Source organism: Salvelinus sp. IW2-2015, linkage group LG17 (assembly GCF_002910315.2).
Source record: "Salvelinus sp. IW2-2015 linkage group LG17, ASM291031v2, whole genome shotgun sequence".
Classification (NCBI taxonomy): Eukaryota; Metazoa; Chordata; class Actinopteri; order Salmoniformes; family Salmonidae; genus Salvelinus; species Salvelinus sp. IW2-2015.
Genome location: NC_036857.1, coordinates 36,391,444 through 36,404,558, shown reverse-complemented (window position 1 = coordinate 36,404,558; position 13,115 = coordinate 36,391,444). Strand labels below are relative to the sequence as shown.

Genomic DNA, 13,115 nt, shown 5'->3' with positions numbered 1-13,115 from the left:
CTGGTAAGACAAAGGATGGCGGTCTACGTATATTTGTAAACAGCTGGTGCACGATATTTAAGGAAGTGTCGAGGTTTTGATCACCTGAGGTAGAATATCTTACGATAAGCTGTAGACCACACTATCTACCTAGAGAGTACCTGTATTTTTCGTAGCCGTCTACATAACACCACAGACCGATGCTGGCATGAAGAATGCACTCAATGAACTGTATACCGCCATAAGCAAACAGGAAAACGCTCATCCAGAGGCGACGCTCCTAGTGGCCGGGGACTTTAATGYAGRGAAACTTAAATCAGTTTTACCAAATTCCGATCAGTATGTTAAATGTGCAACCAGAAAGGAAAAAATCTAGACCACCTTTACTCCACACACAGAGGTGCGTACAAAGCTCTCCCTCGCCTTCCATTTGGCAACTCTGACCATAATTCTATCCTCCTGATTCCTGCTTACAAGCAAAAATTAAAGCAGGAAGCACCAGTGACTTGGTCTATAAAAAAAAGTGGTCAGATGAAGCTAAGCTACAGGACTGATTTGCTAGCAGACTGGAATATGTTCTGGGATTCTTCCGATGAAATTGAGTAGACCACATCAGACACTGGATCATCAATGATTACGTCATCCACACATTGACTCTCATACCCCAACCAGAAGCCATGGATTACAGGCAAAATCCGCACTGAGCTAAAGGGTAGAGCTGCCGCTTCCAAGGAGTTAGACTCTGACCCGGAAGCTTATAAGAAATCCCGCTACGTCCTCCGACAAAAATCAACAATCATGCAAAGCATCAATACAGGACTAAGATCGAATCATACTGCACCAGCTCCGCCGGTCGTCGGATGTGACAGTCTGCTTTTAGTCACCTGAAGGTAGGACAGCCGTGGATTAAAAAGAAGCGAGGAATTCGGCCCGAGGTCAGGTCATATGAAGTGAGAAGGAACTGGAGCAGGTTAGGACCTCAGACCGGGGCGAAGGTTCACCTTCCAACAGGACAACGACCCTAAGCACACAAGACAACGCAGGAGTGGCTTCGGAAGAAGTCTCTGAATGTCCTTGAGTGGCCCAGCCAGAGACCAGACTTGAACCAAGTCTAACATCTCTGGAGACTTGAAAATAGCTGCGCAGCAACGCTACCCATTCAACCTGTCAGAGCATGAGAAGATCTGCAGAGAAGAATGGGAGAACCTCCACAAATACAGATGTGCAAAGCTTGTAGCATCATACCCAATAAGACTCACTACCGCAAGGTCTTCACAAAGCACTGAGTAAAGGGTCTGAATACTTATGTAAGTGTGATATTTCAGTTTGTTATTTTTAATAAGTTTGCCACAATTTCTAAAAACTTGTTTTGACTTCGTCATTAGGGGGCATTGTGTGTAGACTGAGGGGGGAAAAAACTATTTAATACATTTTAGAATAAGGCTGTAACGTAACAAAATGTGAAAAAATTCATAGGGTCTAAATACTTTCCGAATGCACTAAGAGTAAAGTCTTTTGTCTATAATGTTTTCTTCCATTGTGTCGGACTACCGTAAGCTAGCTATCGCCATTTGCGTCGGCTAAATGAGGACCTTAATAAAAATAACACACGTAGCTTAAACTGGCGGATTTTGATTGGGATTTTTAAAATTATGTTACTTGATTTATGCACGGACAATTCTACATGTTGAATTGCCACTATTCGGCGACACCCAGCAGTTGATTGCTTGCGCACTGACCTTCCACTGGTTTTAACTGTTTATCTGCAAAGTTTTGTCCTTAAGRCCTGCTATTACTGGAATGTTCAGGAAAACAAATCCTTAGGCCTCTTTTCTGCATTTAAGTGCTTTCATGTTTTGTGCCATTCCGCTCATCTTACACACACACACACAGTATGTAGCCATAAGCTTTCGGGGTTAGCTTTGATGTCATCACGCAACAAACGTCATCAGAGCACGCAACAGAACAGTGTACTGTCTACACTCGGTTTGTTGTTTTATGAAATAGTTTTGATTAAATGTTTCTTATSATAGCTAAAGTTTTTATTGCTACAGATTCCGTGATGCGGTTAGCCTTTACAGCTGGGACTGCAAGTTTGTGTTCCSGATCCCTGTTAAGTAGGAGTTAGCTGCTAGCCGTCATGAAAAAGGAGCAGGCTAATGCTAGCAGTGCAAGCCCACCTGTGTTTTTATCCACGGCTGGGCACAAATTATTTAGGCGCAAGCCGATTTCCACACAATCGCAAGATGATCGAACAGGGATTGGTCTGCCATAAATGCACCACCTTAGGGAAGAGATCCTCCGGCTGCTCGCTCGGCTGCGAGAAAAGCATAACCTTCTTTCTTAGTTCACCGACCTTGCTATAGCCCAGACAAACTGAAACTCAGTTATAGCAAAGCTGTTGATGAGTAAGGCAGCATTGATCTGTCCCAATCCAACAGATGTTCAGCTCAACTCAGATAAGATCCAATCCAGCTATCAAATAGCTTTGCCCCGCTTGAGACGGACGTACCAGCCCCAGGAGTCAGCACTGGGAGTATACCACTAAATTATTCAACACCCTCATTTGCAGAGGGAAGGGAATCATTTTCGCTGGCCCCCTCTTGTGTTATTGAAAGGGTTCGGAACATTTTCCCAGCAACAAACTGTTTTAGAGACTGACTGAGACAGGGTCTGGTAGTGCTCCAGTCCCAGCAACATCAAACTGTTTTAGAGACTGACAGACAGGGTCCGGTAGTGCTCCAGTCCCAGCAACATCAAACTGTTTTAGGACTGACCAGAACAGGGTCTGTAGTGCTCCAGTCCCAGCAACATCAAACTGTTTTAGAGACTGACAGACAGGGTCTGGTAGTGCTCCAGTCCTCTCTGTCAATATAACCAACAGAGGAAAGCATATCAACTCCTGTAGAAATGGCACTAGGGTTATTGTGAGTAACCTAATTTATGTTCCTCTAACTCCGCCTTCTCGTGTATTTATACAACATCCTACCATTCTGATAGATAAGAGACGGTCAGAAAAAGTGGTTGTAACATTATTAACTGGATTGTTAAGAATTTGGCCCACACTCATTGAATACGGCACTTTTAAAATGTTACAGCAATCACTAATAAATCCATTCTTGTGAATGACCTCATTACTGAGTGCAAAGTTGATCGCATGTTTCTCACTGAAACATGGCTGTCAGACTGAAGTGCCGTTCTTATTGAAGCCTCCCCATCGGATTACAGCTTTTCACTCTACTGTTATCAGAAAAAAGGAAAAGCYTTTATTTTTTTACTAATACACTCCGCTATAAGGCCATCTCATTTGGCAACATGCCATACTGTTTACATGTCAGCCACCAGTGCTGGCTCTATCCCTGTATTGACCACCAAAGCAATGCCTCACCTAACTGATTTGTGGTCGCAGGATTAGAAGATTGTTATATTTATGCACCAAATGATTGTTTTATGAAATAGAGAAAGGTTCTTAGGACCCACTCTCTCCCTTTCTGAGTTAACTGAGAGGAGTCTTTTTGAAGCGTGGGCTGGCAACTGTTAAAGAGATGGTTTCCACTCTAGCTTCCTGCAGATAGTCTGGGCGTATGGTCAAGGGAAATTGTTTTTTCCTAGAGACAGCTTGAGCTGACAATGGCTTGGTGATAAAAACCTAAAGTTGTCATCCATTGACAAGATGTGGTTTGTGTGACTCGAGAGCGAGAGAGAGAGAGCGAGAGCGAGAGAGAGAGAGAGAGAGAGCCTGGAAGAGTTTAGAACAATGCCTCATTGTCTCATCTTCCTGGCATCTGGGAAACTAAGCCGGGTTGGGGGTAAAACACCATCCTGTGTAGATAACCAAGGTGGCTTAAGAGAGTTGGAACTAAGTCTGACTAAGCATTTTTAGGTCCTATAAAACATCWGTTTTTTTTCATTATCAGTTAGGCTCTCGSCMMAACAGTCGATGGTTTCATTATTGCAATAATTAAATCCATATTGAATAAAKATGATTGTTCGAAGAAATKTCAAAGTCTCTCTCACTTGAATAGAATATTCCACCACATTTCTCTGAACTATTGTCCTTGAGAACTAGGATAAAATAATTMTGTTGGGCGATTTTAATATTCATGTTGACAAAGAGACTGACACCAATGCCATTGAATTTATGAATCTTTTGAGCTCTATGGACTTTATCCAACATGTTACTGGGCCCAACCCTAACTTCAGCCATACTCTGGACCTGGTTATTACCAAGGAGCTTTCTATTGACATATCCTCTATTGTTGATGTTAGTTTATCTGATCACCATGCTGTATTTACTACATTGTTGCCCATAGCCCAAGGTAATACTGAACAAATTATTTAGAAAYGCTATCTTACCTCTGAAGTTGCTAAAGATTTCTTTTTTTGTGTGTGTATGAATAATACACCATCACCTGTTCTGCCTTCCTCGTGATGATTTAGTTGAGAACTTCAATAACAAATTAAGGGCAACCATTGATGCCATAGCTCCAGTAAGGTTGAAAAAGGACACATCCAAACAGARAGCCCTGTATAGGACACCAAAGCACTGCCTCACTTAACTGATTTCTCAGAACTATTGTCCATTGTCCTTGAGAACTATGATAAAATCACAAATGAGTGAGGAAACAAAATCAACTAAAAACAAATTGCAGAAAGGCAGAACGTCAAAGTTGCAGGTCCATTATGATATTCTGAGCAAGGCAACTTGGCATATATACGGCAATTAGAAATGCCAGATGGGCACATTTTTCAAACTTGATCATTAATAAATCAGAATCATTTGAGAGTGCTATTCAACCATAGATGGCCTGATAAATCCTACGTGAACTTTACTCCACATCTAAATGTGATGAGTTTGCTGCATATTTCAGAGATAAGATAAAACATTAGGCTGGGTACCAGTCAAGCAAGACCTGATGAGAAGTTTGATGTTATGTGACCTAGCCTGCCAYGCAAAGACACTATGGAGTTACTTTCCCTGCTTGAAACATGCTCAGGAAAGTGATATCACAACTTAAGCCTTCTACCCGCCTTCTCGATCCTATCACCAACACCTTCAGAACAGCTTTAAATTGCATATTTGAAGAATTGCAAGCTATTGTTAGGCACTTTCCMCGCTGCACTAACAACTGCTATGGTGACACCCCTTCTGAAGAAAAGTAAATTGATTATTCAGCTCTGAGCAAGTGTCGGCCAATCTCCAACCTTCCATTCTTAAACTAAATTATGGGAAAATTGGTTTTCAAACAGCCAAATGTATTTAAAAAAAAAATCCAAATCTGTTTTCTGTGCCCACCACAGCACAGAGAGCCTTAGTTAAGGTCATTTACAACTTTAGAGCCAACAGATGCCAAACAGCTCTCTGTCCTTTTACTATTGGATTTAAGTCCTACATTCAACACTGTTGACCATGATGTCCTTCTGGACAGGTGGGTTGACTTCGCCAGTCCAGTTCTACATTGGTTTAGGACCTATTTAACCGCTCAAGGGTTTATCAACYCTTGGTGTACATAACTCAGAAAATACATATCCCGTGGCGTTCCACATGGTTCGGTACGGTTCAGTAGGTTACCCACTGGCAGCATTATCAGAAAGCACGGCATTGATTTTCAGATTATACACAACTTTGCATTTGTGTCACCAGAGGATTTTAGCTCCACAAATAAGACTATTAGTGATTTAAATACTTGAATGGCTCACAACTTCCTCCAGCTAAATCAAGACAAGACCAAGGTACTTATTRTTGGAGCCAAAGGACAGAGAAAGAATCTTCACACAGGAATGTGAACAAAATAGCCTTTTAGCACCTGAGGAACATTGCYACGGTGCGGACGTTTCTCTCTCAGGCTGAAAGACTCAYCCATGCTTTTATTACAAGCAAGCTTGMCTACTGTAATGCTCTTCTGTCTGGTCTACCGAAGAAAGCCATTGGTCAACTGCAAAACATACAGAATGCTGCAGCACAGACAATGACTTTGACCAGACCGCACGCACACATTACACCGTTTTTAAAGTCTCTGCACTGGCTGCCTGTGAGTTTTAGAATTTATTTTAATATTTTGTTTAACGCAATCCACGATTGTACACCCCAATAGATGTGTATTTATTAGGGATCTCCATTAGCAGCAGCTACTCTTCCTGGGGCGCAAACACATTAAGGCACTTACATTACATATAAAACAAAGTCTAACAAAACAGCCCCCCCAATGTTAGACATTTCTCTCAGCCAATCAGTCATTTGTGTAAGTGCTGTGCTTGTTGAATGTCCCCTACAAGCGTGCTGAAAGTGTTGTCAATTTGTTTACTCTAAAAATAGCATAGTATCTGGTCAAACTATTTTTTCCGGAAGTTTACTAAGGGTTGTAACAGGCTGTTGGGTCAGCTATTTAAGCCAATAAAGGGGGCTTTACTATTCTTGGGTAGCGGAATAACTTTTGCTTCCCTCCAGGCCTGAGGGTACACACTTTSTAGTAGGCTTAAACTGAAGATATGGCAAATAGGAGGGTCAATATCGTTCACCATTATCCTCAGTAATTTTCCATCCAGATTATCAACAATGACAAGCCACTGGGATCTGACAAACAATAGTTTCACCTCTTCCACACTCACTTTACAGAATTCAAAAGTACAATGCTTGTCTTAACATCATTTGGTCAGATTAACAGTACCAGTCAAATTGACACACCTACTCTTAATATCCTACATTGAAGAATAGTGAAGACATCACAACTATGAAATAACACATAYGGAATCATGTAGTAAGCAACAAAAAAAAGTGTTACATCAAAATATATATTTAATACTCTTCAAAGTAGCCACCCTTCGCCTTGACAGCTTTGCACACTCTTGGCATTTTCTCAACCAGCTTCACCTGGAATGCTTTTCCAACAGTCTTGGCGTTCCCACATATGCGGAGCACTTGTTTGCCGCTTTTCCTTCACTCTGCGGTCCAATTTACCCCAAACCATCTCAATTGGGTTGAGGTCGGGAGATTGTACAGACACGGCGGTGGTAAGCAAAAAGCTCAAATTTTGCATCATCAGACCAAAAGGTCAGATTTCCACCAGTCTAATATCCATTGCTCGTGTTTCTTGGCCCAAGCAAGTCTCTTCTTCTTATTGGTGTCCTTTGGTAATGGTTTCTTTGCAGCAACTCAACCATGAAGGCCTGATTCATGCAGTCTCCTCTGAACAGTTGATGTTGATGTGTGTCTGTTACTTCCACTCTGTGAAGCATTTATTTGGGCTGCAATCTGAGGTGCAGTTAACTCTGCTGTAGAGGATATGTTCATTAGAGGTAACTCTGGGTCTTCCTTTCCTGTGGCGGTCCTCATGAGAGCCAGTTTCATAGCGCTTGATGGTTTTTGCGACTGCACTTGAAGAAACTTTCAAAGTTCTTGACATTTTCCGGATTGACTGACCTTCATGTCTTAAAGTAATGGACTGTCGTTTCGCTTTGCTTATTTGAGCTGTTCTTGGTATTTTACCAAATAGGGCCATCTTCCGCATACAACAGCTACCTTGTCACAAAGGATTGGCTCAAATGCATGAAGTAAAGAAATTGCACAAAATGTACTTYTAACAAGGCACACCTGTTAATTGAAATGCATTCCTCATGAAGCTGGTTGAGAGATTGCCAAGAGTGCGCAAAGCAAAGGGTGACTACTTTGAAGAATCTCAAATATATTTTGATTTGATTAACACTTTTTTGGTTACTACATGATTCCAGGTGTGTTATTTCATAGTTGATGTCTTCACTATTATTCTACAATGTAGAAAATAGTAAAAAKAAAGAAAAACCCTGGAATGAGTAGGTGTGTCCAAAGTTGACTTGTACTGTACATGGATGTGTAGTGTCAGCATGTGTTCCTGGCATGTCATTCCTAGGTTTGAAAAWATATATAATTAAAGTAGTTGGCAATATCAGTGGGTTGTGTGATGAATGAGCCATCGGATTCAATGAATGGAGCAAAGTTTGCGTTTTTYCCCCAAAATGTCATTTAAAAAGGTACTCCAAAGCTTGTTGCTATCATTCTTTAAAGGATTTATTTTTGTTTCAATGTGACTAAAAAAAACATTTCAAACATGAGGTRGACGTTGATCCCTCACACTTTCTGTATGATTGGCAATAGCATGATATATTTTTGAGTCTCTATATTTCTTCCACATCCTACCTAATCCACTCAGAACTGAACGGCTTGGCAGTATAGGGGCTAAGGGTCGTTTTGAAAAGATCGATCCGAGGTGCTCACCTCTTTTCACAGGAGGCAGTGTCGATGTCCATACTCTGAGATCTGGATAGACTCTGGGTCKCCAGGCTGTTGGAGGGAGAGCTGGAGAGGGAGCTCACACCCTCGCTGCTCTGACTGCGGTACACCACACCTGAGACAGGAACGACAGGAAGAAAAAACAAATAAGGGCAACAGAATGAAACCATTTTTTATTTTTTTCAAATGGCACCCAATTCCCTGTATAATATAGGCCGTGGTCAAAAGTAGAGCACTACAGTGCATTCAGAGCTCTTAACTTTTTCCACTGTCACATTACAGCCATGTTCTAAATATATATATATATGTATTAACACACAATGACAAAACAAAAACAGGTTTAGAAATGTCAGCAAATGTATTAAATAAAAAAACTGACTTTATACATTTACATAAGCATTCAGACCCTTCACTCAGTCCTTTGATGAAGCACCTTTGGCAGCGATTACAGCCTCGAGTCTTCTTGGGTGTGACCCTACAACCTTGGCACGCCTGTATTTGGGGAGTTTCTCCCATTCTTCTCTGCAGATCCTCTCAAGCTCTGTCAGGTTGGATGGGGAGCGTCACTGCACAGCTATTTTCAGGTTCTCCAGAGATGTTCGATCGGGTTCAAGTCTGGGGCCTGGCTGGGCCACTCAAAGACATTGAGACTTATCCTGAAGCCACTCCAGCGTTGTCATGGCTGTGTGCTTAGGGTCGTTGTCCTGTTGAAAGGTGAACTTTTGCCCCAGTCGGAGGTCCTGAGCGCAGTGGAGCAGGTTTTTATCAAGGATATCGCTGTACTTTGTGCTGTTCACCTTTCCCTCGATCCTGACAAGTCTGGCAGTCGCTGCCGCTGAAAAACATCTCCACAGCAAAATGCTGCCACCACCATGCGTCACCGTAGGGATGGAGCCAGGTTTCTTCCAGATGTGATGCTTGGCATTCAGGCCAAAGAGTTCAATCTTGGTTTCATCAGACAAGAGAGTCTTGTCATGGTCTGAGAATCATTTAGGTGCCTTTTGTCAAACTCCAAGCTGGCTGTCATGTGCCTTTCACTGGGGAGTGGCTTCTGTCTGGCTACTCTACTGTAAAAAGCCTGATTGGTGGAGTGCTGCAGAGATGGTTGTCCTTCTGGAAGGTTCTCCCTTCTCCACAGACAAATTCTGGAGCTCAGTCAGAGTGGCCATCGGGTTCTTGGTTACCTACCTGACCAAAGACAGCTTTTAGGAAGAGTCTTGGTGGTTCCAAACTTCTTCCATTTAAGAATGGAGGCCACAGTGTCTCGGAGCTCTACGGACAAGTCCTTCGACCTCATGGCTTTTTTTGTTTTGCTCTAAAAGCATTATCAACTGTGGGATCTTATATAAACAGGTGCGTGCCTTTCCAAATTATGTCAAATCAATTGAATTTACCACAGGTGAACTCCAAATCAAGTTGTAGAAACATCTCAAGGATGATCAATGGAAACAGGATGCACCCGAGCTCGCAGCTAGATATTGTATAACTAGTAAGTTAACTGTCCAAAATGTGCTAAATGCTGTGCAGTTGTGCATTTGGGTTGCTCATTTAGAAACTAGTTAGCTGTCTAGCTAAGTGGTTAGCTTCTTCCAAACCAAGTTTCGCTTGGTAACAGCAGAGAATCCCCTCCTGGATTAAGAGTCTTGATGTCTAATATTTGCTTTGAGGAAGCAGCAAACTGAGTAAAAAATGTTGTGTTACTAGTATAACTTTATGAGCTGGGATGTCTGTCCTGAAAATACTTTAGGTCAGATTCTATAAAATGTTTGCAATGCGCTCATCAGCATTCTCTATGGGATTTTACATGTACTTGTTAGCATTACTAACCTTTAGATTACAATAGCACCCCTTGTGTTCAGTGCCGGGTATTACTGAATATCCCAGCATGGCACGAGGTTCGGTATGAAGGTATGACAATCTGTATACCGCCCAAGCCTAGCCTACGGTCAAGTTAACAGGTTGTTAGCTAGCTAGGTAACATGATTGAACAACATTTGTTATCAAAGGAATAATTAGCAAACCGGGATTATAATTATTTTTTTTAAAGGTCAACAACTTGTTTTGTGAAATTATATCAAATGGGTACAAATAACAATAGAAAGAAAAAAGCTCTCCAGTAAAGAGTAAATTGTTTAATGTTTAAGCTAGATACAAGCCGTTTTTGCTGTAAAGCTGCAAGCATGCCTCTGCTCCATTTCCCCCCCTTGCAAAGTCTACTCAGACTGGTTATAACAGGTGATGAAATGATACAATACATCAACTTCGCTCGCTCTGCTCCAACGTAACAAATCTAACAATAGAAGGCTCAGCAGGGTCTGCCAGTATGGCTAAATTGTATTATAAAAACTGATGAAGAAATATATGCGCAGGAAGAGCAGACAGAGAGAAGCAGGTGAGTGTAGGGGATGCGCTGGCTGATTACAGCTGCCACATGTGATATGCGCATGAAATTGAAGTGGATATTATTGGACCGGCACATTCAAGAGACTCGTGGCTCTTGCTGCAATTCAACTGAATTTATAAACAGAAAAAAAGAAAACAAAATGGATAGTATCATATGAAACGGTACAACGGTGTTCTAAAATGTTGGTATTAAAAGTATCATGATGTTTTGGTACTGGTATAACGTGTAACACTAGTGGAAAGTACACATTTGTATATAAGCATGTTCACGCAATACAACATGGCTAAGAAGTGAAGTATTTTGTTCTAGTGGTGCTTTTTACTAGCCAGTGACGTCTGTGAACTTGACCCATTTTCCTAATTATGGCTGACAACAAAAACACAGGCATTCTCTGCATGTAGAAGGCTGAGGCTGAAACATCCATACAGGGCAAATAAAGGAATTTTATTGAAGTTTAGCCTCATGTGTGCTGTCCATTTAATTCACTATTTAGCATACACCAATGCCTTTACACCAAAAAATAGCAGTCTGACAAAACTTGTTTGGCTTCCAACGTAGGAGATTGTGTGAAAGCTAGCTAAATAACGCACTATAGAAATTCAGCCAAAAGACTGAGGCTTTGCTGAACGTTTTGATCAATTGTAGTCGTCTTTGAAAGGGATAGCGCTGTCCTGGCAATTAAGCCCTTTTTTCTACTTCCCCAGAGTCAGATGAACTCATGGATAACATCTTTATGTCTCCGCATGCAGTTTGAAGGAACTTGTGTGCAATGACTAAGTCCATGGGAACAGCTAGATAGTTAGCAATGGCTCATGAAACGACCTTCAACTTCCTTCAAGCTACACGCAGAGACAAACAAATGGTATCCATGAGTGCATGACAAGTGTTTCTGGGGTTATCCCTAAGATCTGGAAAACGGCACAAGTCCTCCCTCTACACAAAGGCGGCGATCCTTCCGACCTGAATAACTACTGTCCAATTTACAAGCAATCTTGCCTTGCCAAAATGTTTGAGTCCCTGGCCAACTCTCAGCTTAGAACTTTAACTCATACAATTCTAACCGCTTCAGCGGCTACACTTGTCTTGGATGTGCTATATTGTTTAGACCATAAAGAACATTGTGCTGCCTTATTTATTGACCTGTTGAAGGAGTTTGATACAGATGGCCTTACTTGTCTGAAATGGGCCTAGATCAGGCATCTTGCAATTGGTTCAAGAACTAATGGACAGTTTCCTCAATATTATGAAAGGTGTGCCGCTGGGGTCGATTTTAGCCAGAGGACATACGCATTTGCACATTAAAAGGTGACCAAATTGAGCAATATCCCCATTATTAATACTTGGGTATTCTGATTTACGATAAGCTCTTTTAAAACAATGAAAAACAGGGGGGGGCAGAATTAAGATAAACCCTATTTCAATAAATGAAACCAGCCTCACTTTGAAAAGAAGAAGGCAGATTGTTGCTTGAACACTTCTCCCAGCACTTCATTATGGTGATATAATCCACATGCGGCAGCCTCCGTTTTAAAACCTTTAGACTCAATCTATTACTCAGCACTGGGGACAATTTTCATACACATCACTGCATTTTATCTAGTTCCATTGGCTTGGAGTCTCTGACAGAAGGGCCCAGAACTGGATGCTTTTTGGTATATAAAGCAGTTATTTTCAGACCCGCTCTCTGGACTGGCTGGTTCTGGCGGTCCCACGGGTCTCCACAAAGCTGAGGGAAAATGCTTTTAGTTTTCATGCCTCCAGCTCGTGGAATAGCCTTCAGGCCACCTTGAAGCTGAACTTGCTGGTCTCCATTGGACAGTTTAGATCAATTTTGAGGGATATAATAGTTGAGTCATCTTTTGTATTTATTGTAATGATGTTGAATTGTGTGTTCATGTTCACAGAGCTCCCTTGAGAATGAGACCCTGGTCTCAATGGTGTCCCCTCTTCTAAATAAAAGTTAAACAATTTAAAAAAACATATTGGACTCTGGGTAAGTAGAAAAAGGGCATAATTGCCTAAATCTCACACTATCCCTTTAAACATAATCTGTCTGTGCTCATACCAGAGGCGCCCATAGGAGAGGTGGCGGGGGTGACACTCTGGACATTGAGTCCCAGTGCGTGTGAGGCAGCTGGTGGAAAGGGCTGGGGTGTGGCCCCTGAGGTCCCAGGAAGGGGCCCAGGGGGGGTCTCTCTCTGTGGGGACGTCAGGGGAGTGCTGGGCTGGGATGTTTGTCCTCCTGCCAGTCTTGCCAGTCTCCTCCTGCGGATCTGCAATGAACAGATGTTAGTTAGACTGAATCATCATTAACTATCTACCGGTATAACAGACCAAATATGAGAGACACTCAGGGATTTTTTTTTAGAAACCATAATGATTAAATCAGTGTGATACATATTTAGTATACATAAAACATGTGGATTAAATCATGGGTAACGTTACAGTATTAATACTAACGAATAG

The 13,115-nt window shown here is 41.8% G+C and overlaps 1 protein-coding gene across 6 annotated transcripts in view; it reads right to left on the bottom strand.

Moving 5' to 3' along the window:
• LOC111976466 (ubiquitin conjugation factor E4 B) overlaps positions 1–13,115 on the bottom strand; it is a 69,703-nt gene that overhangs the window by 55,610 nt on the left and 978 nt on the right. For all 6 annotated transcript variants that reach the window (XM_024005298.2, XM_024005300.2, XM_024005301.2 and 3 more), the window contains exons 2-3: positions 12,715–12,922; positions 8,231–8,360 (exon numbers count right to left, since the gene is read on the bottom strand). In XM_024005298.2, coding sequence (XP_023861066.1) covers positions 8,231–8,360; positions 12,715–12,922 — 338 coding nt within the window. The remainder of the gene's footprint in view (positions 1–8,230; positions 8,361–12,714; positions 12,923–13,115) is intronic.